The sequence below is a fragment of the Pyrgilauda ruficollis genome, unplaced genomic scaffold, assembly GCF_017590135.1.
Source record: "Pyrgilauda ruficollis isolate IOZ18807 unplaced genomic scaffold, ASM1759013v1 scaffold4, whole genome shotgun sequence".
Taxonomy (NCBI): Eukaryota; Metazoa; Chordata; class Aves; order Passeriformes; family Passeridae; genus Pyrgilauda; species Pyrgilauda ruficollis.
In genome coordinates, this window is record NW_024525489.1 from 17,271,472 (window position 1) to 17,298,672 (window position 27,201).

The 27,201-nt window shown below is 38.4% G+C and overlaps 1 protein-coding gene across 1 annotated transcript in view; it reads left to right on the forward strand.

The window, feature by feature from the left end:
* LTBP1 (latent transforming growth factor beta binding protein 1) overlaps positions 1 to 27,201 on the forward strand; it is a 186,085-nt gene that overhangs the window by 80,170 nt on the left and 78,714 nt on the right. Inside the window, exons 6-9 of the mRNA XM_041477230.1 lie at positions 3,293 to 3,517; positions 6,769 to 7,046; positions 17,980 to 18,082; positions 24,011 to 24,082. Of these exons, the coding sequence (XP_041333164.1) occupies positions 3,293 to 3,517; positions 6,769 to 7,046; positions 17,980 to 18,082; positions 24,011 to 24,082 (678 nt within the window). The remainder of the gene's footprint in view (positions 1 to 3,292; positions 3,518 to 6,768; positions 7,047 to 17,979; positions 18,083 to 24,010; positions 24,083 to 27,201) is intronic.

Sequence of the window (27,201 nt, forward strand, 5' to 3'; positions counted from 1 at the left end):
TGAGAACTTCGGTGCAAACCCAGCATCTACAAATGGTCTCTCCCAAAAAGCCTGGGTCTGGTTTTTGTCAGGAATGTCCCTTATGCCTCTGGCGGTATTCTGCCATTCTGTTTAGGTTTTGTAGCCTCAATGACAAGACAAAACAGAGCAAAAAAACTTACAGGAGAGGTTGAGCTGTTCAATGATACCCTGGCTTTATGTCCTGTTTCTATCTGAAGTGGTTCTTCCCCTGGGGCTCTTTGGTCTTTCTTAAACAGAGATTCCCAGAGCCTTGTCAAGGAACAGCAGTGGTTCCTTCCTCTGCCTTTTTGAAAGCTTATGCTCCTCCAGCTCACTGTGCTCAAATGGTCTGGGTGTATATTCCACTTCTAGTGAGGTTATGTGACAGTGATTTCCAGCACCAGTGTAACAATCAAATGCAGCCCCTCGTCCTGGCCATAAACTACCTGAAGAAATCATGCAACAAGAGTGTGGGCTGCTTACACCTATTTAAAATAATCAGAAATTTTATTTCAGTGTTGTGTGGGTTTTTTTTTTTTTTAATTTGGTGTTTTGTTTTGAATTTGGTTTTTTTTTAAGTTCTCATAATATTTACTCTTTGACATTGTCAAGTTTTCAGTTTAGCCTGGAGATTACATCCTATTTGTTTTTGCATGACTGATTTGAACTTACAATTGTGTGTTTCAGAATTTAGAATTTTTATTACAGAACTTCATATTCTCAGAATACATTTCATGTATTCTCACTTAAACTTCCTTTCTCATACATTAGGCCAGAGATGTAAATCAGTATCAGTTAACTGAGTGATTTACACCACATGATAATGTTGGAAGCTTGGAATTTTTGTTTCCTGTTATGTTTAAATACTGAGGGATTAAGTATTCTTAATTGTTTACCTCATACTAGACCTTTTATTGTCATTTGTTTGCACTTACTTGCAGAAATTGTTTGGGTGGATATCCAAAGCAAGCAGGTGTGAGAAGGAACGTGAACCAACTCTTTTCTGTTGGTATCTTCCTTCCCAGTATTTTTAGTGCAAACTTTTTTGCTCAAAACCAAAGCTTTTCATGTGCTTATTCATTCATTACCCACCAGATTACTGCAGCAGAGAAGCATGTGAAGAGTGCCTGGTGGTGCAGAGATACCTATGCAATTTGATCTTCTAGATGTCAACTCCTTTATAGGAATTCCTTTTTGGTAGCACAGAAGAAATTAATATATTTGGGTAGAAATTCTGGATATATTTTAAAAGGTGGATTTTGCATGTTACCTTGTTGCCTCGACCCCGGAGAAAGGAGGAAGAAAATCTGTAGGGTAGACCTCTTGCACTCAAGGAATTCCACAGTGAAACTATTCTTGTTAGCCTTTGTTTCACTATACTTCCTTCAAACATCAAACTGCTCCCCCCTTAATGCTGTTTCATATTGTTTCATTGTGCGATTTTACTTTGCATGAAAACCACCTCGGTGTTCAACCTTGTTCAGGCATATCTTTAAAAGCACTAAAATTCCTTGTGTGTTGTCTCTGTTGCAGTGCAGCCGCTTGTTTGTGGCTGCTCAGGAAGAAATAGTACCAGAGAGAGAGAGAGAGGTGTCTGTCATGCTTTAGTCACTGCTGTGGTCAGCCCTCCTTCATTTGGCTCTGAAGTAACAGCAGTTCTGTAAGGATGTCTTTTACACACTCAGATGAAGTTCCAACAAGGGCTGGGACCCAAAAAAGTAAGGCTTGTGCTGTCGTGGGTAGCCTTCCAAGACTGACTTAGTACCATAAGCACAATGCTACAGCTTGAAGTACTTTCAGTCAGTTTATATTAAATGTAAATATAAGATAAAACAAGAAAAGTATCAAGTATACTTTTGCTGAGCACAGTGAAAAAACAATTCTGGCAGTTTGCATTGTGCGCGGAGCTATCCGGCAATCAGGCATTGGCGTTCCAGACCCTGTCTGGGCAATGTGAGGCTGCTTCTTGATGAGCCTGGCTGGGTGTGCTGTATCTTGAGTGTTTCCTGGCCCAAGGGAATCACACAGCTGGGTTAGAACACCTTGGGCTGCTGAGTGTTTTGCTTTGTCTTCTTGCAGCACACAACACACTGGTTCCTTTTCCAACACTTCTATAGTATTCAGAATAGTAATACCCTGTGGTTGTCCAGAGGTCACAGCAATTGGAATAATGAGCACTAGGTTCTTAATTACCTTGAATTATCTACACTTTGTTATTTTTATTGTAATTCATTACAGACCAAGCAATACCAATCCAGCAAAATGCCACGATTACTGTAAAGGTTCTTATTTTTTAAAGTCAGAAACTTACCTTAAATCTGACAAATGGATACTGAGCTCTATTTCTCAAATACAATTTGATTCCTGACAAAAATGTCCTTTGTTTGTCTTGAACAAAAATTTATAGTATTTTTCCTGTTGTTTTCACATGGTTTTGTTCTTGGAAATTCTGACAGCTCATTTACATTGTGATTGATTGTAGCATCCCACATTATATTTTTAGAAAGTGCTGAACCATGCCTCTTACTGCATGTATCTCTGAGTTGAGAAATATTTTTCATTTGATGTTGACATTTTTCACGTTTCATCTGATAATTAATATTGCTGTAAATGTGCAAGTGCTGGCTAGCACAGAAATAATTACCCATGTCTTTATATTGGAGTTTAATGCTTTGGAGTCTGTCTGTGAAATAATTTCAGGAGAATCTCTTGATATTTTTATGATCTTTATGGGTGGATAAAAATTTGCTTCTTTTATCTGAGAAATAAATGTTAAGCAAAAATCTAGATCCTCTGCAAGAAATAGTTTTCTAGAGAACAGCCAAGACTTGAAGTCAAAATGGAAAATTTGTCCCCACTACTTTTTATTCTCGGGTGAGTTTTTTCACAGATGTCCAGGATTTTCAGAAACAGGAGGCTGAAAAATAAGAGTATCTGTACTGAAGTGTGAAAAAGAGATGTAGCCAGACACCATTTTAGTTTAGTGTCTTGCTTAATGGCATCATGACATAAAATAGCTGGGATATCTAAGGAAAGAATTGCTTTCTGTTTGTCATGGAGAGAAGATGTGAACAAGGCAGAGGTCAGAGATCACAAGGAGGGGAAGGGAAGTGGTTCTACCACAAGGCAGTGAAAAGTGTATGTCAGATGGATAGCACTTCCTCAGATGTCTGAATGAAGAACGAAGCCCTCCAACCCTATTCCTTTCCTCTTCAACTTGTGCATGATATGTGGTCAGATAATACTAAAGCTAAAATCATTAACAAAATTTTTATTTCTGTTTTCATTTCAGTTATTTGCCACCTTCCATGCATGAATGGAGGCCAGTGTAGTTCTAGAGATAAATGCCAGTGCCCTCCTAATTACACTGGTAAACTTTGTCAGATTCCTGTGCAGACTGCCAGTTCTCCAAAACTCTACCATCACCAGCAACAGGTGAACAAGGCTGTAGGATCACAAGTTATCCACTCTACTCATACTTTACCACTGACAATGTCTGGACAGCAAGGTGTAAAAGGTAACTTCTTTCTTAATAGGTATTTTTAACTTGTTGGTTGTAATGAATTATTTTGAGTGTTTAACCAGTAACAATAGTGCGATGTCTACACGTATCAAATATTGACACCACAACTTGAATCACGAGCTCACCAGAATGTGAACATATTTTCCTCAATGACTGAAATAATAAGAAATAACAGTGTTATTGAAAAGAGTTTGTAGGTAAAGTTACTTTGCTTTATGGCACAATTTAATGCAAATTGCAGAGTCAAGGGATAATGCAGGGGGTTTCTTCCAGAAGTGTAGACCTCTTCAAAAAGACAATGATTGTGGCTGAACAGAGTCCATAAATTGCAGTGTACCTAGACAGAGACTTGCAAGTGATTCCATGGTTACTAGTGGAGGGAAGAGACTGTGCTTTTCAACATAAACAATCTTAAATCTAATATGAAACTAAAAATACAAGCCTTGTTTATCTTGCATGACTTACTGGAGTCTTATAAGTTAGTTTTGTGGTGAACTATTTAGTGTAGCTAGGCCATGTTATGATTCACTTAAACAGAACATTCCTTCCAGGCCAAATAACAATATCATTTGAAAAAAAAAGGGTTTTACTACTGCTAATGCTGTGAAGAAGACAGCATTAAAGTCTGAAATGCATTACAGTCTGAAAGTCTGAAGCATGAAAGTTCATTCAGTTTTGAATTACTGTCTCCTCTCATACTTTTGTTGTGAGGTGAAAACTTCCGATTACTTTGAAGAGAAGTGTTGAATTTATTTCTCATGTGTCCTTTGGGTCTAGGTAGTATTTTATTAAGTGACCCCTACATCTCAGATTCTCAACATAGGACCTAGTGTGAATTTTGTTTGCTTGTTTGAATTGCCAGATTGATTTTTGGTCAGGGGTAATTTTAAAATTACCTCTTCAAGGTTGGTATCTCTGAATAAAAAGAAAATATATAGGGAAAGTTGTGAGGAGGCTCGGTTACTGTCAAGTAGTTTCTGAATAGCTTTGCTAAAAGATATTTGTGATAAATATAATCTAACATTGTAATTCTGTATTCAGAAAAGGACAGAGCTATGAAGGAACTGTTGACAGTATCCTGGAAATGCAATGTTTTATAAGTACTTTTGAGTGTCTTCTCCATCCGAAGAAGATAATATATTTACCTAAACATTTAGCAGAGCATCAGTTTATTTTTCTGCCTATGTAATTCCAGATGAAATAATTTTAGACAATACAGTGGACCACAACCCCCAAATTTTTAATACATAGTTATTCTTCAGATTCTCTCCTAAAATGCACAATAGGTTTCTCATTGCTAAAGAGTCTGACATCTTGAATATTGTTTCCCGACCTTCAAATCCTCATAGGAATCATTAGCAGTCACAATGCCTTTTCTTCCCCTTACGTGTCCAAATGAGGATGTTGGATTGTTGAGAGACGAATATTTTATTTATTTAAAGGAAAGAATAAAACAATTCATCCTGAAATGGCTGGCAAAAATAAAAATGAGCACATCTAGGCAATGATCCAAGACCTGGAGTGGATTGTGATAATAATACTGCATGGGAGAACCCAGCCTAAATTTGATGTTTTCAGCATCTGAGCATCTCTGGATGGATTGAGACACTAAAGCAGAGAAAGTCAGTGATTTCTTTTGAGAAACTATATTTTTGAATCACTGTTTCTTTTGAATCACTATATTTTTTAGATTTAGCAGCTAGAGAAACTAGTTGAAGGGATCCCTCTTCATACATAAAAATACTGGGGTGAGTTTTGTTCTTTTTACAGACAGACTAGGCTGTCTTGTCTTGCCCTCTGAACCCAGTCTAACAACCTGAAAAGGACCTCACTACTTCTGCTTGTCACACTGAAACTTTCCCCTGTGGGTTTGCCTCTGGCAGACCTCATCTAGCATACATTTTGCTTGTGGGTTGTTTTCAGCTACAGGCAAGATCTTTACCCTGCAGCCATATTTTGCTGACTTTCTACCATCTTCTTCCTGATGTTTCTGTCTGAGTATGTAGACAATTTTCGTAAACGAAACAATGCAGTCAGTATAAAAATAAGTCTGTTTCTTTTAAGGAAGTCCTTTGTGAGACCAATAAATACTGATAATGTGCCTAGAGAAATGAAAATAGTGTCAAAAACCAAAAGCACGTTCTCTAAAGTATTATGACTTTGAAGTAGCTCCAATAGATGAAATAGATGAAATATGCCTCCTGAGGAGTGGAGCTGAAAATACCTAATCAAGTTTCTAAAGAATAGTTCAAACTTCAGGAGACAAGGAGATAATCCAGAAGACTGAACAATGCAGTGTGCATTATAGAGAAAGCTGTGTCAAATGGTATTTTTTGGTTCTTGATGTTTGGAAGGGGTGCTGCCTCTGATGGATTGTGTGGCCTTGAGTAGCCTGTGCAGACACACAGAGAGAGGCCCAGGCAGACACAGGAGATGATAACTTAGTTATGCAGCTTACAAACTCCACAGCTTGCTACACACCTCTCTGCCCTGCCCACCCCAGTAATAATTTGATTTACTTTAAAGGGCATTTTGTGTTCCAGTGAAAAGAGGCTTAGGGGTCACAAGCAGTTCTGTGCAGATTGCATTGACTGGAGGGTCTCAGTCTACATACCCCGACTTAAAACTGCAACCGTATTTAAAAACGGAAGTGTCTGAAAATCATTTCCTCCCCCTTTATCTGCCAAACCCTGAATTCAAAGTTCAACAAAGGGAGTGGTGATTTTAGATGGTTGAGATGCTGGCAGCTCTTGCAGGGGCGAACTTGGGACTTGGCAGGTATATAAAGATGAAGGGATGAAATCTGAAGCTTTTTCTGTGTTCCAGAGAAAGATGATGGATCTGAAAATGAAAATAAAGCTTACTATATATCCAAAAATAACCTAGTAGAGTATGAATTCTGGAACTTTGAATTGGATTCTTATTACACAGTATGACCACAAATATTAATGTCATACCAGCCAATTTGGACATCCATGTTTATCTAGCAGTCTTTACAATCCTATAATGTTGTTCTTTCTTTCATGAAGATTTTTCATTTTCTTGCTTTGTTAATGAGACTCAATGTGTTCTTTAGCCTTCCCTCTAACCCCCAAATTTGGGCTTCATTTATATTTCAGTCACTTCAAGGCACTCTGTAAAAATTCTGATGTACAAAAAAGAAATGTCTTAGAGGTGCCTAAGATGTCTTTTTCACATATTTTATTACCAATTTCTCTTATGTGTTTTTCCTTCAATTATTTTAGTGAAGTTCCCTCCTAACATAGTGAATATCCATGTGAAACATCCCCCTGAAGCCTCAGTTCAGATCCATCAAGTGTCAAGGATTGACAGCACATCAACAGGACAAAAAGCGAAAGTACCTCAGCCAGTACATCCACAGGTCTCTTACCAAGGTCTTCCGTATCAGAAGACCCAGAAAGGACATACAACTTACACAAATCAACAACCCATTCCTCATATGTTTCCTGTTTCAGTTAAAACTCAGCTTGGGCGCTGCTTTCAGGAGACTGTTGGGACACAGGTAAGAAATGTTTGCTAAGGCTTGCTGAGACAGGTAGCTTTAAAATTCTGTTATAAAGGAATGAAAAAAAAAATCAAAAAATCCAACAATTGGAGGGAAAGGACACATTTGACATTCTTTTATGTGAGAAAATTATTTTGAGAATGTAACATTTTTTTAAGTAAACATTTTTCTGAACCTCTTTCTCCTTCAAGATAATGTCTTTATTTTCTGTGGACTTGGGTCCCTGACATTTTGGTTTCAATTATATTTTCCATAGCTTTTTCTGTTTCTCATGGAAATTCCTATTCAGCAACTTTATATGTTTTACAGTATTTTAGACTGATGTTTTGAGTCTGTTGAAATGTGACGATTGAATGGTGTAAAAAAATCATGAAAGCCAACTGATTGTTCACTAGAACATTAAAACCTTAGTTCACTTAATAGTATGTTCACACAACGTTTTCCATATAGCTATTCAAAATTGTGTGTCTTCTTTCAATCCTGAAAGCAACACGTGGTTTTATGTTTGCATATATATTTGAATATACATATATAGAGAGAGAGATAGAGAGATTATAAGGATATGTGAAAAGATGATTAAGAAGTCAGTAAAATCCTGTTATTTATTGCTTATTACCTTTCTGAAATTTGGCTTTTCAGATCAAATGTCTTTAAGGTGAATGCATGCCTCAGACTGAAATAATGTGTGAGGTTTTAGGAAAAATCACTTGTTTTGGGAGATAATGTTAGAGAATAAATATGTTGTTTTTCAGGATAAAAAGTACTTCATGATTCTGTTGTTGAAGATGTGAATTTTAAGTTTATCACAAGGGTTGCTTTGCTTTTGGTCCTTCCAGTAATATGCACCTAAAGTTAGCCAATTTTCAAGCATCAAATATTGTATGTACTTGCAGTATATTCCACAAATGCTGCTTAGATGTTGGCAGCCAAATTATCCAAGGAATTCACCGGCACAGAGCATGCCTTCCCTTCAAAGGGACGTCACCCATTGCTCCTGAGATGTAGGACTGGAGCAAAATGCCCTTTACAAGTGTTTCTTCTAGCTGTTTCTTCCAGCTGTCAGTGGATTTTTTAAAGGCTTTTAAGTTGTGTGCAACCCCTGCCTTCACTCCACAAAAAAAAAAAAAAAAAAAAAAAAAAAAAGAGGGAAGAGACCTCAATCCCTTACTCACAGATAGGAAAGAGTTTGGAAAGGATCAGTAATGGGGAACAGGCAGGAGCAGAAGTAGGATGCAGTCAGAAGCAGGGTGAAGGTGACAGAGCTGTCAGGTCCTAAGATACTGAACTCCACCTGCAGAATGTTGAACTTGAAATCAAGGTTCCTTAGTCTCAGTCTCCTGCCAGCTCTAACAAGTTGGCATGAGGATGCTTAAAACAAAATGCATTGGAAGAAGTTAATTTAAGTGTCATTGCACACCAAAGATTTTTTTAGAAGACCAGAGTTAAGTTTGCATACGGAACATTAAAGGCTAGACTTTACTAGCCTTTACTAATTTTCAGATGATTGGTTTGGGATCTACAGTTTTAATTTACACTGGTGAGTTCTTTGTGCTTGTCTGTTTCAAGCATATTAAAATCTTTTTTCAACAAGTGTTAAAGCACATGATCAAATGAATGTTCATGGATTTTACATGAGAAAATGAAACAGGGCCTGTGTTTAAGACCATTTCTCTCTATTTCCTAAAATGAGCAATCTAAGAAGCATGGCATCATAATGTGCAATCCTAAAAATCTGGAAATAAGTGTGATAATTAATAGTTGTTTTTTAAATTTTTTTTATATTTCTTTTTGTACTCATATATAAAGGAATACGAAGTTACTTCCTTGGTCTTACACTTTGGAGTGGGTGCTGTTTTATCTCCTATCTCCTTTTAAAGGGGAAGAAAAGGGAAAATAAACTTGCATTGTCCTCATGTCTGACTTGAATTCCTACTAAATGCTTATTCACCAATTTTTATAACTTTTTTTTCAGTATTTCCCTGGAAGTACTCAAGAAAAGGTAGTGCCTCCTAGTTTAGAACAATGCATGTTCTCAGTTTTTACAGATTTCATTGATCAGTGTCAATCTTGAAGAAGAGCATAGTAAGGATTTTAGAGGCATTCTGTTAGAGTGATGGTTCAGTTTAGAATTGGTGTTGTAGAATGGCATTTTGTAGAACATTCATTTAAGACCTTCCCATAAATATACATCTAAGTGACTCATTTACCTTTCAATTTTGAATCTGAAATGTTATTGTTTTTCCTGCAGCCAGTCAATGCTTATTATTTATGTTAAATATGCCTTGAACTGGGAAAGACAGCATTTTTTTTAAGTGCTTAATAGACCTACTCTTAAAGAATTAGATTTTCAGTTTTTTGTATTTCTTTTGCTATTGTCTGTGGGTTCTCTCTGTTCAGATGCGATACAAAAATGAGCTTTCCCTATTAGTAGCAATGTGTTGCAAGTCCTTTCTGGAGCTGATGCTGGATAATTTTGATACCCATACTTAGTTCAACAATCATCAGTGTTTATACATTTTTTTTGCAGGGTGGATTGTGTATTTGGCTTTATTAAATATCCTGGGATCCTGAGATGACTTTACTCTCTGTAGAGCAGATTGGTTGAAGGATTTGTGTGTGGCCTCTTGTAGACAAGTCAACTACGTTGATTTGGGCTTTGCTGAATCCACACTAAAATCCACACTTGGTCCACACTAAAAGCACAGGATTAAAACTGTATCAGGATCTCTTTTGTGGTTTTGTGTGCATGTGGAACTTCTACCATCCTTTGTTCTCCCCTTCTTCTTCCTTGAATTTCAGCTGTTCTTCAGTTACAGGTCCTTTGATTTTGGTGCTTTGAGGTTTTCTTTCGTAATCTTCTGTGGAATATTTTTCATCTCCCAGAACATTCTTCCTTGCCCCACCTTAGTTAATTTCCCTTAATGTATCTCATTCAAAACCAGTAGGATACTTAATTTCCAAGACACAGAGAGTGCATTTTCTGCAGTGAATTTCTAAGCGTGTGCATGCTGTTACATTTAGCAGCTGGAGCCACCTTGAACTGAAGTTCAGAGGACATTAGGGCACAGACATTTGAAGAATCTGGTCATATTGCCAGGCCTACAATCACTTTTCACACAATAGGAATTCTTTCAGACCTTCTCTTTCCTTAGTTGTCTGTGACTGTAACCAAAGACAGCAACCATGAGAATAAGTAGTAAAAGGTGAAAGAAAAGATGTCAGTCTACCAGCTCAGAAGGACAGGGAGAGTAGAGGGACAAGAGGAATGAAATTTCCCAGTTTAATAAGAATAGATAAATAAAGACATCAATTTTTGTAAATACATGTACACATGTATGTATGTATTATTGAATTGTGATTGTTTTCTGAAGTGTCCTCAGCACTGTGAAGTAAAGTGGAAAGAAAACTACAAAACTATCATTACTATTTGAATTTTTAAAAGATATTATGGGAAGCAAATAGTGTTTTGGATGGTTCTGGTTTGTTCTCAAGTCAATTCACTTTTCCTGGCTGCCTCTCTTTTCTCTGAGTGGAACACTCAGCATTTATTTCTCCTCTGGGAGATGTTAATGGTGATTGCTCCAGGATAACTTATCATGTTACATGGTAGCCCATAATGATATGTCCCACAAAAAAGTTGTGGCTCATCAAACTCTTTCCTAGTACCACAAAGATTTTTGCAAGGTATATCATAAACCATGTTAAGCTGCAGCCCATAAACTTGCTGTTGACATAAAGATATAGGAAACAAACCTTTACCTAAACTTGCCCATTGTTGTATAGAAAAATGGTGTAGGAGAAATAGAGACTTGAAGTTGGGAAACAGACATAATGGAAGCAGTGGGACAAAAATCCCAATTAAGATGGAGAGCAGTAAACTTTTGGAGAGCACTCTATAATGGTGCCTTCAAAAGCTGGAGACTGGGCATAGTGTCCTGCAAAATATTTTACAGCCATGTAGTCCTTTATTTCTGAAATCCAAGGAGTTGGTCTTCTTAGACCACTGATTCACTAAATCCTACTTAGAAAACAAGCCAACAAGGAAGATTTTGTTTCTCTTTAATTCCTCCTCTTCAGATGATTTTAATTTCAATTCTAATAAAAATGCCTTTATTGTGACACAGGATATCTTATTTCCCAAAATCCTTCTAGAGCATCAGTGGTGTACCTAGTAAAGGTTGTGTTGGTATTCTTGAGTCCTGTTGATTTTGCATATAATTTCTTTGCATTTAAATGAAGAAAATAATGCACTTGCCTACTGTCCATGAAAATACATATAAAGATAATTGAGCACTACTTTTTTCACCTCTTAAGGTCACTTTGAAGTGTTTACTAAGTATATTCATGTGTTTTCTGTTTTCCTATGGTTACTGTATTGCAGTATTCTCACTAAAAAATGGGATTTTTTAACTCAGAGTTGTTTGGGTCTCTTTGCTTCAGTGTAAAAAAATTTGCAAAACAGCCAGAAGTTGGAGAAGCGGGTACTGCAAAAATTCATCTAAATCAGCCTCTCTCTGTCTAGATTCACATGTAATGCTGTTCTCTTCCACAGATATTTTTGGGTGTTAGGTTTAGGGAAGGAGACTTCTAGTGATCTCAGCATCTATAGTTTAAAAACAAAACTAAAACCCATTGTTATTCTAGAGAGAGACAGATACTGAAGTTGCTTTCTTTGATGAAGGAAACGCATGGCAGAATGTCCAGAAGAGGAGCTGGCTATAAAGTCATGCCTGCCTATGCTTGTTCATTCCTCCTCATGTAACTGCTGAGAGGAGCTGGACTGTTCTCTGAAATGATCACTGCAAGAATTTCAGAAATACTGTCTTCTGATCCCCCCTTCTTCTTGTGGTACTTCAAATTCAAGTCAGTTCCAGGTTGCTATCTTGGGTGCTATGGGTATACATTCCATTCCTCACTTTCCAGTGGTTTGCTGCGTGGTGCTTTGTGCTTCCCTTGCAAAGTGCTTTAAAAGGTGTTGCAGAAAAGGTCCATACTTGTTATAGCTCTGTTCAAAAGGACACCTGAATTAGAGTTGTTTTGGTACCATAAAGTGAAATTTGGTGGATTATAGTGATACTTTAAAAAATCATCTTAAAGAAAATCAAAATAGAGCATCTATAGCAGACAAAAGAAGCGTATTTTGATAGATGAATGGTTTTAATTACTTGGTTTTAATTATTTAAATGGTTTAATAAATAACATTAATGATGAACACTAGCAAGGGCTTTTGAAAATTATAAGGATTGTCGATTTTTCAGTGCAATCGAAACTCTCACATATGCATTCAAATGTGTTTCAAATGCTGCTTAGTATGTCTGATCAACAGATATTAGTTAACCAGCATCTTAAGTGGGATAAATTTCTATGGAGACAGTTTATTTAATACTTTGTTTCAGCAATGTCTTTTACAGGAAACGTTTGTTTTGCTTTGAGCAATACATTTCTGTCTGCTGTCAGACTTAGTAGAATACCAAATAAAGCCAAGTGATAGGTGGCAGCTGGAAAAGGTCAGAAATTATCAACATTGTATCATGGTCAAGATTCTGATTAAGCATTTACTTCATTCAGACATGGACATACACTGACTGGGTACTTACCTTTGAGAATATGCATACAGTTTTTAAAAGCTGGGCTTAGATAGTTGATGAGTTTTTCATGATGGGAAATATTAAAGACATCAACATTTTTGAGTTAGAAATGAGAACAGCAAAATACGTTGATCGTGTTTAAAGCCTAACCTAACATACTGATGCTACTGTGTGCAGTACAATCATAGTGCAGTGTGGAGGTGATGACAGCAGTAATATGCCTGTTGAAGTTATTCATTCAACTGCATAAGCATCCCTGTCGAACTTCAGATTTAAGGAAATATTTCCTGGGGAGGTAAATTTCAGGTATTTTCTTTTTTTGACAGCTGTGTGAAATGAACTTTGGTATTTATCTTCTTTAGGCAGGAGAAGTGATACAATTTTGTGCTTCATACTGGTACTTTTTCTCTTAGAGCACTTTTAAAACCTCTTTTCTTTAGAATAGTCTTAAAAATACCATCTCATAAAATAAAATAACCGTCTGGAATTCCTTGAAGCTCATGGTTTGGCTTCTGAAGTTCTTAAACAAATAGACTGTCAGAAATCGGTGTGGATTCATTTGCAGGATTAATGTTTCATTTGCAGTAGTTTCTTTGCAAGATCAATACTCTGAAATATCAGAGGATTAAAGATGTATCAGATACCAAAAACACCAAACATTGTTTTAATTACTCAAATAGAAGAAAGATGGATAATTTTTACTTGCTTATGAAGAATGTTCTGCTTAAGCCAAAACAAATTCTTTACCAGTTCTTCTGGAAAGTCTGGAAGTATTTAAGTTTCTTTCCTCTGCTTATGAGACAGTGCCTGTTAGTGAGCCAGTGCTACATGGGATAACACTCTTCATTTGTAACAACCTGTCATTCAGCTGGTCAGGAAGCTAATTAAGAATGTCTGTTAATTGTTTCAGTAATACAGTGTATTAAGTTTGAGGTTTCTTGCTCTGTTTGTCGTTCCTATAGGAAAAAAAAAAAAAAGAAGCAACAATCCAAGGTCTGTGCCTGTTGAATAGTTTGCAGAAAGTTAAACAGTGTATCCATTCACTTGTGCTATTGTGGTATGTGAAATGCAGTCTTTTGAGCTGAATCCCGGAGTCATTAGCTATTAGCTCAGGCAAAGCACCTATCAATTTCAATCATAGTTAATCATGTGACACTCCGTTATTTATGTCTGTATTGTGGTTTTAGCTAACAGCTTGTGACAGGGATTTGTAGATGGGTCATGCAGGAATGGGAGTCCCAGGAAACCTTGTGGTCCCTTGGCCAGAATCCTCTGTGGTTGCCCTGATAGTAATTGCCAGACTGGGCTCCCTACTGCACTTTACAGGGAGCTGAATAAATTTCCTCTACTGCCTTAGCAGATGAGTTGCAAAGATATAACCCTTCCTTTTCCCTGGCATTGGAAAATACATGCAGCACAGGTGGCAATACACAGCTTAGCACTCTAGGACTGTGGAGATGGGGCAGAGGCTGGAGGTCTGGACAGGGTAACAAAGAGGTGATGTGGCTTGGGGTGGCTTCTGTGCACCAGCACAGGGTCAGCCAGTGGGAATATTCAGTACTTCCTTCAGTTATATAAAATATTGGCATCAGAGCCCAGGCACGCATGAGGAAAAATATGTGGATTTGAAACAATACTTTCAGTGTCTCTGAGCACTTTACCCAGGAAGAACTTTGTTTTATAGCAGTACCATGTGTGCATCATACTGCTGCTACTACTGAGCCTCTTTCAGCACAGTTGAGCTCTTTTATACCAAACCTTCATGACTTCTTTGCCTTCTGAATCAGTGAGACTTATTTCCAAATCATAAGCTTATGGCAGAGATATCATTCATGAAAATCTGTACTCTTTTTCAGGAGCCTTCAAGAATACAGACTAGATTAGTTTAAAACATGTGTAGATGATGGATAGAAAAGTGTAAACCTAGGCTTAAAGAATGGCATTATCTATATGCATAGTCAAGCACTCCTGTGTTTAGCTTTCCTGCTTATTTTAGGCTCATAATTAAGTATATGTTGGAGTTGTGTAGAATGGTGAAACAAACTAAAAAATAGTTATGAATTCCTCCAAGTGACTTTTCCAGTCACTTGTGAGTCAGAGACTGAAAAAGACTGTCTGAAGTTCGTCTTGGTAGTAGGAAATGTGTAAGACTTTTGAAGTGGAAAGGAATTACCTATAAAAGTTTTTGAGACCTGTAGAAATAGAGCTTCAGTTCCTATATGCTTAAGGTTGCTGAAAGGAGTGAGCACCTTAAGAAAACATAGCTGGCTAGGGACAGTTTGTGCAGTGCCATGAGTGTTTAGAGTATCTGAAGCACTACTAGATGTACCAGAGAAATCAGGGTTTAGTAGCCACAGAAGAACTCTGTTTCTGCTTGGATTAGGACTTTGCAGAGCACTTATGTTTTGTGATGCATAGCTCCAAAATTACTCAGATCTTAAGGCAATAGGAGCCCCATGTGGGAGTTGCTTTTCCTTGTTGCCCAGTTTTTACAATGATCTGGATGTTAACCAAATTATCATTGATTCTTCAAGCTTTAATTCACCATAGAGGCAGTGGGAGCAGCAGCTTTAATCATTGCCAGCTTTTACTGACAGAACTGCAAACCACAGTTGCCAGATGACTCAGACTTTGGCATCCTTATTTTTGCTCATGATTTTTATATGGAAATTCGAAAAAGTTATGACCACAAAGATCATGATTTTCAGTAGAGTACAAATACTGTAGCACCACACCTAAATTATAAGTGGGCTTTAGTCCATCTTCCTCCTTCTCCTCTCCTTTTTTTCCTCCTTCTTCTCTTTTAGCTTGTTACTATTAGATGACACATTTTCTATTTTGGGGAAATGGGGAAAAAAAAAAAGGTGGGGGGGCAGTTCATGATGACATGTTGGCTCTCATGTTAGTGGAATCTTGCCTTGACACATGCAAGCTCCTGGGATGTGTCCTTGAGGTTTTGACCTTGAAGAGAAGCACTGGGTGTTAGGTAATGTGCCTCACTGCCCAAATGCTCTATTTCTGAGATCATAAGGGGAGATGCAATGCCAGTCTTGATTCCTCCTGTTTCTTTTTGCAGAGGGGAGAGTTGGAAAACCGAGGTACAGTGGAGGGAGAAGAGCTGGGTGCAAAATGCTTCAGCTGGCTCTCGATAACAGCCACAGTGTATGACTGTAGCAAGTGTCTTCTCTGTCTTGGAAGAAGCTCTAGAAAAGGGGTGGAGCATCTGTAACTATAAAGCAAAGGTAGCTGTTATAAAGTAAAAGGGTCCTTCCTGGAACATGCCTGCCTGGGAGGCACGTTGAGAAAACCAGCATTGTGTAAAGATGTGACTTGAACTCTCTAAGGTTTTAGGGTAATCACATAGAGGAGGCACTATGAGTACTTTCCAGGTGAAAGATTTTTTGAGCTTTTGGGACATGCAGCACAATCTGTGTATCCTCTAGCTTGGGGCAGTTGGAAGAGTTTATTTCAGTTTTGAAAGCAGCAGAGCTGCTATGGTAGAGGAAATTGTACAGAATTCCCCATTTATGCATCTTGATGGTATTTCTGAAGTACCAGGCTGGGAGCTGCTTATGGAAGCAGAACTCAGTGGACTCTGACTGATGGTCAGATGGTCAATAGTCAGCCTGGTATTAATCCCACTGGTGCCTAAGCCAGAGGAGTGCAAGACAGCTGAAAGATATGCATTCACCTAGGGTAAGCCTGGGCCTTCATCTGAAAGGTAGGACTTGCTGAGATACTCCACTGTTTTAGCACAGCCAAATACCATCCAGGCAAAGACTATTTCCCATCCCTTGCAACATAGGAAAATTTGTCACCAGACCCACTCCAGACAGTAATGTGAAAATTTTCTCCTAAAGTTGTACAATAACTGAGCAGTCTGTTTGAACCTGTTTGGCCACTCTGTTCTTTTTGCTGTTCATGTGTCATGCCAAACTGAGGCTCAAAGTACAGGTGATGCTAACCTAGATATGGGTAGTGGGTAGAGGCACACCGTAGCCATGCCAAGTTGTCCTGGTGCTAAAAACTTGGACTTGTGTGGCTGGCTGTCACTGAGATGGAAGACACTTCAGACTTCTCACACATCCCTTGAGACAGATCTAAGCTTCATGTGCTGCACATGCTGAGCTGCAGTCTGATGTTTAAATAGTGAACTGGTGCTGCTTTTAATTTTTTGAGATACTTTAGGATGTGTCTGGGGAGTATCTGTGAAAAAGGGACAGAGAAAATGGCTGGGATGATGCTTTGCTAGGCCTCTCCATGCAGAGGGACCCTCTGATGAGTCAGAACCCTTGTAGAGTAGCTTGCTATCCTGTTAGTAGTCACACTGTAAAGCTACGCAGGGTAACTTTGCTTTAGAAATATCATTGGCTCATGTGTGGCAATATGATTAAGAGCACGTTGGAAAAATTTTGGGAAAGCTGGAGGAAGCTGTCAGTGCCTGTGATTTCAGCATGTGTGTGTACTGCAGAGTGACTCTGTTACCAGCTAAGTGAGAGCAACCACAAGGCCACAGCCTGTGGCATAGGATGAGCAAGCTAGAGCTGAAAGCTATGTGGCAATGCACATTTGGGTCAGAGGTTTACACGCTGTCAGAAAGCAGAGTTAGATTAGGGGAGGTCTATTCACGCCATACTGAGGATTCATACTTCAGCACATTAGAATTGTTTCTGCAGTGCCTATTTATATCTCATTTGCTTTGAAAATATTACTAAGTGCAGCTGTTGTGGACTTCTCCTGGGCTTTGTGTGTTCCATTGTATGCCTAATTGGCAGGTTTAGATGTTTGGGGGGTCTTTTTAATGTCTGCAGCTGAAATACATTTAAGTTTTCTTTACCATGCAAAATGGAAGAAAATTGCAATAATTAGTATGTTGTAAGCTTCCAAATGTTAATAGTCTTACCATTATGAAGCATAACAAATATGGTATTGATTGGTGGGGAAATGGAAGTGGACCTCAGAAATGATAAGGTATTTGAGATAATTCATATAGCTTTTGAAAAAGTGGACAAGCATGTTTTTATGATGAAAATTATAGCTGCCAATGGTGAGTTACTGCCTTAGAAATATGCTCACTCATTCCTATGACATACTGTTTCCTTCTGGTTTTTTCTCCTTTTCAAGGCATCATGGGGAAAGATAATAATGTGACTTAATTTACTCATGCCTGTGTAGAGAGCCTCTGCAATGTGTGAGCACCATTTAAGTTCAGTTAAGAGCTCCACTCAGTCTTCAGTGTCTCAGCAAGAGGTTGACCCAAAATGACTGAAAAAGAACATTGTACTGGAAGTGAATGTTGTGCAGTATCACTAACCAGAGTATTCTTCACTTGACTATTTCAGTGTGGCAAAGCTCTTCCTGGCCTTTCCAAGCAAGAAGACTGCTGTGGAACTGTGGGTACTTCCTGGGGTTTTAACAAATGCCAGAAATGTCCCAAGAAGCCGTGTAAGTGCAATTTTATTGTTATTCTTGTGGATTTTCCCCCTCAAGTAGTATTTTCCTTTTTTTCAGAGGGGAAAAATACCAAAGGAACCTAGTAGAAAAAATGTGCTATGATTTGATTGGGGACAGTTTGTAGAAACTGGAATTCCCTTGCATGCCAGCAGAGTTACAATATGCAGGCATTTGGTGCAGCCAGCAAAGCTGATGTCATAGGGTTTTTTCCCCTGCTTCTTCCGCCTTTGAGCCAGTGATGGACTGTTGCATTTACTCAGTGCAGGAAGAGTAATCACATTGATTTTCCAGCTGGACTTCTTTTTTTTTTTTAAGTTTGCACAGAAATCTTGAATTATAGAGGCGCCAGTTTCTGCTTGGAGAGAATGCAGTGACCTCTCGGGACTGCAGATGAAATTTCATGTTTGGAGCCAAAGTCTTCCAGGCTCTAAATTGCTGGTTGCTTTTTTTTCCTCTGCTTTTGAAATATCTTCCCCAACAATTAGACAATGACAAAGACTTTCTTCAGCATTTTATTATGATTTGACATCGTATTATAATGAGAAAAGAATTTAGAACTATTTGCATGATCGGTGAGGATAATCTCTTGAACTTTTTGTGAATTACATTATTGTTGCACGGGAATAAGAATACATCTGTGTCATGTCATATTTTCAGCATTAAATGAAAGATGGGAAAAGATAATGTGATCTCTGTTTTGCAGATGGAGTGGACCTGCATTTACTGGGCCAAAAATAGGTCATTAAATTGCAGTCATTATTACCTAGTTCTTCTAGGGCCCTGTTATTCAGATAGCAATGCTGGAAATATGTTCAGTGTTTGATTTTTTTGGAAACATGTGTTTCTCTGAAAGTCTTGATATGGATGTAAATACAATTCTAGCAGAAAATCTGTTATTACTTCTGTTTCTCTCAATTTGATTTGCTAGTTTCTGAAACATTTTGTGCATGTGAGTATGTCTATCTTCTGACATGCTTTGGAAAGAGAGCCTCCTTGGGTGTTTGAAGGTCACAGTTAATAAGACTCAGGTATCTATTTTATTCCTGTAGCATGTAAATACAGTTTCTAAAAGGAGCATACATGCCAACCATACAAAATTTAACAAAGACAAGTGCCAGATTCTGCACCTGGCCCTGGGCAGCCCTGGATGTCTGTACAGAGTGTAGAGTGAGAGGCTGGAGAGCAGGGCCAGTGGGAAAGGTGAACCTGAGTCAGCAGTGCCCTGGCAGCCAGCAGGGCCAACCCTGTCCTGGAGGCATCAGGCACAGCATCACCAGCCAGGCAAGGGAGGGGATTGTCCTGCTCTGCTCTGGAGCAGCCTCACCTTGAATGCTGGGGGCAGCTTTGGGATCCACAATGGAAAAAGACATTGAACTGTTAGAGAGTGTCCAAAGGAGGGCAACGAGGATGGTGGAGGGCCTTGAGGAGAAGCTGTAAAGGGAATGGCTGAGGTCACTTGTTCTGTTCAGCCTGGAGGAGACTGAGGGGAGACCTCGCTGCAGTTACAGCTTCCTTGTGAGTGGAACAGGAGGGGCAGGCTCTGATCTCTGCTCTGCAGTGCCCAGTGACAGGACCCAAGCAAATGGCCTGAAGTTGTGTCAGGGGAGGTTTAGGTTGGTTATTAGGAAAAGGTTCTTTACCCAGAGGGTGGCTGGGCACTGGAACAGCTCCCCAGGGAAGTGGTCACAGCACCAGCCTGACAGAGTTTGAGAAGCGTTCAGGCAATGCAATTGAGCTGCAGCTGAAATCTAGTTCATCAGAATCATAGTGACAAGTGAAATGTTGCTTGTTTGGGATGTAGGTATGCTATGAGAAAAATCAAAAAAGCCTGAAATGTGTTTCAACCAAAAATTGGTTGGCACTATTTATACAAATTTTTGGTGCCTGGTTTGAAAGGAAGCACACTTGCTAGTTCTTCATAGTTCAGGTAAAATACTGATTGTCTCAGCCTGGAATCCACAGAAGATGTGTAGATCAGGCAGCTGCATAATAGCACAGTGGTCAGCACAGTGTTAAAAGCAAGCAAACAGGGAAACTGTGACAAACTTCTGATCCACAGATGCTTCCTAAGTGGGTACAGAGAAGTGCTTAAACTCAACCTAAAAACCTCTCCTGAAAGGAAGTCCACCACTCTTTTTTCAAAGCACTGAATAATTTGTTTAAATGCTAATGAGATGAGCAATGTCCTTTTGTTATAAAAAAGTTTAATGACTAGCATGCTTGCTCAACATGGGACACTTCAGAGTTCCTTTATCTGCCAGAATAATTTCTAATCTACATTTTATACCTATGAGGAGATGCCCTAAACCATAAAATGTAGAAACAATTCTTGGAACAAACCTAGGAACCCAGTCTCTTTCCCAGAGCCCTTAATTACTCACAGTATGAGTCATGCTCACTTCTGCTTTCTGGCTCAATTTGGAATTGTTTTTTTTTGAATGTAACTGTATGATTTCAGGAAGAGACAGAGAATGGTGCCGCTTGGAATAATCTTCTTCTTCTGATTAAAGCATTCCTGGAAAGTAAGGATTTGTGTCTCCTAGACATAACAGGACACATTTCTCGTCTTTCTAGGTGGGAGTTCTCACTGTGTGTTAGTGTTTTAAGGGAGGAGGAGAAGGGTGCACTATGTATTTTATGCAGATTAAAATACAGTGTCATTATATCAAGAGTGTGATTTGGTAGGTGTATGCTTCAAGAATATTCATTGAATCTGTCAGAAGTTTTAGTAATGGTGTATGTATTTTCTCTAGGCTACATTTCATTTAGGAATGATTCTAAGCATGATGCTATTTAATCATGCCATGTACGGCAATTCTACATGGATGCAAATGGTGAATTTTTAGATTTTTAAGAATTGAAGGTGATACATTTAGTGTGTTGCAGATGTTGAAGTGGTCTTACAGCATCCTAAGATGTTATAGGTGTTCAGTTTGAGCTTTGGCACAAAACCTGAAAACCAAAAATCTCTTCTGGATCTGGGTCCAAGTATCTTTTGGGCACAGGTGTCAAACTAAACCTCATGACAGTATCGAAGTGTTATGGTTCTGTAGAGTAAACAATTTCCAAAGATAAATGTCAATTTGTTAGAAGATTTAATGGAAGTCTAGAGTGGATGCTGAAGGATTTGTATTCATCAAGTGTTTTTATTTTTACAACACTGAGAATGCTTCAGTGGTAAGAAGAATATGCATATATTATATACATAAATTTATATGATATTGGATGGAAAAACTTGGGAGTCAAGTAAATACATAGTAAGTTGTCAGTTAAGTGATATCTATACATGTGTCTCAACAGATTAAGTTAGTCCCACATTCTTCCCATATAATTCTGACCTGATATTTCATTAAATTGGTATTATCCTTTTTATTGTAGATGTTTTGGAAGCAAACAGACTTCCTTTTGCTTTTATGGTTTTATGCCTGATAAATTTCATTAAAAGTGGACATGTTTTTATACTAATATGTAATCAGGTTGTGATCTGCATAACTCAGAAAAAATTTTTGGGTTAAAAACTTCAGCAAAATATTTAAGCATATATTTTGGGTTAAATTTTTAAGCATATTCTGGGTTAAAAACTTCAGCAAAATATTTAAGCAGTGTCACTAGCAGGTACTTCTCTCTTCAATCAACTACTTAAGGACATGCCTAAGTTTGCATGTCTTGTTCCCATGGTCTTACAGAGGGCTCTGTCATCTTTGTAAGGACTTGAGAGTTTTGGGTAACAGCCACTGCTCAGTCAGGGCTCCTGTCCTGTTGCAAATTTAAGTGCCTTGGCCTGCGACAGCTGCCATGTCTGTAAGTTTATAGGTTGTTCAGTATTACTGAAAACCAAAAGAAGTTTTGAAACAGATCTCCATTTTTGAGGGCGGCTAACAGAAAACAGCTTTTAAGAAGGAGTTTTTCTGTGTTACATGGGGAATGTTGTGATTGGTCAGGCTTTTCGCTAACTGGTAATTACAAACATGTTGTTTAGGTGAGTAAAGGGTAAGTTATGTCAGACTCCATCCAGCTCCCACATGGATCAGCAGCCATCACTGAACAAGCTTCTTCTCTACTGTGACTTGCTTACATTTCTGCTCTTTGTTGAAAGGAAGAAAACAGCTGCTAGTGAGCTGCCAGTTTCCTGTTTGTTGTGGGAGTAGGAGGATGAGGAAGGAGGGAAAGGTTAAAATATCTGACCTCAGTCCACCACTGCACTTTCTAGAGCAGCTGAGTCACCCTGGGAGGGAAAATGTGTTGCAGCACTGGAAAAGACCTGGCATAGGTTATGGGCTGGTCTCCATCTACAACTGGGAGCTGTTTTCATTCAGCAGGCTGCACTGCAGGGTGCCATTCCTGCCCACAGAAGGTTAAGAGACTCGCCTGGTTTTAGTGTGGATTAAATCAGGTCTGTTATGGCAAACACAAATCACTTAGGACATAATGAGTGCGATTGTGAGTTCGAATCTGCCAACATGAGTACTAGGAGTTTCACTGACACTTTTGGGGACCAGAAGTAGACTAATGCATTGTGCTTTTGGAAGTAACTTTAAATTTCAACTAGTTTTAATATTAACATTAGGAAAAGACTGAAAAATCTTCTTTGGAAACTAAATGTGTAGCTGCCACTTGAGTAGAGAGCCACAATTTTCACGTTTTAGTTGGTGTTAAAATGTTTGTAGTCAGTGTAAAGATGGAAAAGTATGTGTTCAGAACTGTAATAACGTTGCTGGATTTTTACTATGTGTGTTTAATCATTTTACACTTTATACAATATCTAAGGAGACTCTCAGTGTTTTATTTAAGCAATTATTTTAAATTATTCACTGATATTTGAAATAAGACTCTCACTCCAAAGCCTGCTACTCAAGATCATCACTTAAATTTTTCCAAATAATAGGCAAAGCTTTAGAAGTAGTTAAAACAATTATCCTTTTTTTTTTTTTCCCCCCATCATTACAGTCAAACAAGTGCCAGTTTTAAAGTAAGCTGCAGGGATAAATGTGTGATTCAGGCATTATGTGAAGGGAAGCCAATCAATGGCAATTTGGTTGTTCTGTCTTGACAGTTTATATACCCTAAAGATGGAAATGAATGAACCTGGTGGGTTTTGGGGGGTTTGTCTGTTGAACATTTGGAACACTTTTGAAATGAAACAAAAGATCTAACAAAATGTAAGGTACCTCTGTTGTAACATTCAAATTATGAAAAGCTCTCTTGACTCTTATTAAAAGCATTTATGTGATCAAATTGCCAAATTTTAGTCCTAAATGCTTAATAAAGTACTGGGCTCTGCCAAGAAGTTAGCTTTTAGTGCATAACCATCCAAAGAAGTTACTGCTCTCATTTATGATGTTTAAGAATCAATAAATGGTTTTCTGTAGTCTGAAAAGCAACCTTAAGTGGAGGAAAAAAAAACAATAAATAGAAATAAAAACTTTCTAGGTTGACAAAATTGACTTCATTGAATTGAATTTATTTTGCAGTGTTGTTATATCTGTTTTCACTGATCAGCCAGTAAGTGAAGTGAAGTGAAGTTTATCATTCTAAAATTCAACAGTTCTGTTAGGTAAATCCTAGATGTTTCCATAACGAATCTTCAATTTATCTTTTCCAAACATGATGTGATTTGTAAAAGTAATTATTTGAATATTTCAGAACAAATAGAATGAAAGGAATCCTGATTTCAAAGATTTGTTTTGTTTTTTAACACAAAATTGACTGGATAACTGAAGACTTTAGTGGTACACATATTTAAAGAGATGGAATTAAGGTTGCCTTACAACCTTTAATTTTAATTTCTTTGTCTTTTGTGCTTAACCATTTTTCACAAAAGCTTACAATTTTTTTAATATAGTTGTATAATAATTTAGCTGTCAGGCTCTGTGAGGATATAAATTATCAGTATTTAACTGATGTTTTGGTTTTTTTCAGCTTATCATGGATATGGTCCTATGATGGAATGCCCACAAGGCTACAAGAGAATCAATGCTACATTTTGTCAAGGTACGATAGCATCCAAATTGGTTGTGTTTATTTTTAGTACTGGCTTTCTGTGACAGCTTCTTTGGTATTGATGATTTAAATGAATTAATCTGGTCCATTGATTTATATTTGGGAAAAAATGTGGAGTATACTTTTGACTCTTTCCAAATATTGACAACTCCGTGAGTTTTTTTCCTCCAGGGAAAATAACTTCTGAAACTTTTAAGTATACCCTCATTTTCTTTGATGATGTATAAAGATGACTTCATAAGGATTCTTTTAATTTGTCTTTCTGTAGAAATACATTGTTTTGTCAGGTTTTTTTGCTAAGCAATGAATCTGTGGACATATTCCGTTAAGTCAGATGAAATTAGCAATGCAGAACAATTTTTGTTATGATGAAAGTGTAGAGTAATCAGAGAAAAATTCAAGACTTTTTGGACTCAAGAGGCTAGGCACATCAGGACTGAGAAAAGCCAGATAACATCCCTGGCAAGTGGAGGTGAAAAGAATGAGTACTTGGCTGCCATGTAAAGTGACCCACCTGTTTCCAGAATGTGCATAGTGCAGGTGAGGATGTGTGAGTTAGACACAGGCTAGTTGTGTTACTCTAGGTTATTATTGCCTGCTGACAAATACAGAAGTTACCAAAACATACAGGGTTGAGGGGTCTGCATGATCGTGCAGCTACAAAGCAAGGCTTGGGGCATTTGGATTCTCCTGGTCTGTAGCATCTCTGTCTGACCAGCTGAAGAGATGGCCACAGACAAATACTCATTCTTTCTGTGTATCTCAGAGCACTGCACAGAGGTGCCAGGTGAGGATGTAGGAAGAAGCTTACTTACTTGTCTGACTGGTTTGGCATAGCACAAGTAAACAAGAACAAGGAGCTGTGAGATGATGTAAGCCATCTTGCAGTAGTGTTCAGGAGAGAGATTTGGGAAGAAAGGGAAAACAAGTTCAAGTGAAGCTGATACTTCTGTGGCCAGGTTTCTTGATCAGTGTTGATACTGCTTGTTGATAAAGAGGTCCCAACAAATAGTAGTGCTGGATGATGGAGAGCTGGATAAAATGAAAGAATAGTTGATGTTAAAGGATATTTGTAGGCATTTTGGACATAAATTTAATCTTATTTAACTGAAAACTTTCCCTTTGCATGCTAGTGAGGGAATGTACAGTAGCCAGTCACATAAAGACATTATTTGCCCACCAAAATAATAAAGTTTGTAGAGCACTAAACACAAACATCATGCTGTTTCACTGCTGAGGGATGAGAGCTTCTATCTGCAGCTACCTGAGCCTACCTGTTGCTCAGGTCTCTACCTAGTGGTTTACCAGCTTGCAGGATAGGGGCATTTGGAGGACTGGATGGGTCAAAACACTAACAAAGTAAATGGAGGAGAGCTGCCAATTCATCTCAAGAGCTTGTTCCCTGCTCTGCAGTGGGAGACTAAAGTCCTCTTAGTAAAAGAGATGGGGAGATGTTGATGGCAATTTGCTAATGAGGATTGCAAAGTGAAAAGGTGAAGGAAGCGAGTGTCAGATATAAGTGGGCAGCCCTTTTGTGCCTCAAATTAAACATGCAGGTGATGGATGTATTTCAGCAAGATGGTTCCATGTATTTTGAAAGAGATTGTCTTGTTCCATGTGGAACAAGTCACGAGGTTTTTCAGAGTCTGCAAAAGAGAGGTTTTCTACCTTTGACCCTGAAAAGTGTCTAGAAGATGCCATGATGGATTAGTGCCCTCATGCAACCCTCTGAGCATGATCCAGGAGAGGCAGGAGCTTTTGATATTTTCAGTAGTCATGTGTATACCCCACAGAACACACAATGGTTTCGGACAGCAGCAACCCAGGAGGCATTTAAACGTGAGTAGGGCATTCCGTTTGGTTCAAGAGGTTGAACCTAGGTGTTGGCAAACCTTATTTCATGGAAACTAAGATCCTTTTTCAGGGGTTATGGACAGTTAGAAATGGTCTGGTGCTTGTGAAGGTTGCCAGAAATAGGTGAGGAATTTGTTTCACTCAGCAGTGACAGGCTGATAGAGAACATATATCTGTGGGTAGGAGCATAAGAGGGAACTGAGTATCACTGTGGTAGTGTGCAGAAATAGATCTGTACCTGGTAAGCTAATCATTAGGTTTTGCACTGGGTTTTGATAATTCTTCCCCTGACACATTTTTCTACTACATAACTAAAACTGCAAGAAATGTGAGGCTTTAAACAATTTGTTTTATACTGCTGTCGCTATCCCAGAAGAGAGTGAGCTGTAGACTCTAATTAGAACTTGTAGTTGATACATGGAAATGTACAATGTGGTGTTTAATCATAAAATGATAGTAGGATTATTTTACCAGACTGTTGATGAATTTAGGATGGGGACAATCTCCTAACTTTCTGGAGAGGGATTTGGTAGTGGCTGTTGAAGGATCCCCTTATTGCTTTACTGAGGTTTAAATAGCTCCTCTGTAATTTGCTCACTAACACATTCCAATCAGGAGATACAAGTGGGAAAAGCAATCCCCATGAAACAAAGCCACGATGGAATTTAGTCCTATTGAAGTAACAAGATTACCATTTTCTTTCAGAGGGTCAGGATTTTGACCTCTGTTTGAACGTTCTTCAAGAAAGCTAGCTTCATATGTGAAAGCTGCTGGCAGGGTGCATTTCAGCCCTGAAAAGGTCATTAGCATGTGCTTCTCAGTGGGTCAGCCAGAAGTGTCCTGTTTGTTTATGTGGAGCAGACATGCTTTTCTAGAAGAGAAGAAGCCAGGGCTAATGAAGAAAGAGCTGTCCATATCACTAACACGGACAGCCGCAGATGGTAGAAGAAAACTGTTTAAGCTGCTGGCGTGGGAGTATTCATATTCCTTTAAGATCCTTTACAATTAAATTGGAAGGGAGTGGAACAGCATGCCCATATGCAAGTGTAAGTTTTAATTAAATTATTCTTTGCTGAAAGGGTACACATGCTGTGTCCATGCTTAGAAAGGGCCAGGGCTGCCAGACCGAATAGTAATGGGGACATATTTCTGAATCCCTGACTGCAGCTAAAAGAGATGGTTTTTTTCACCTAGATGTTGTCCAGCTTTCACTGCCTTTGAAAACTCAGGCCTAAAAGCCTAATTAACCTTTTGTT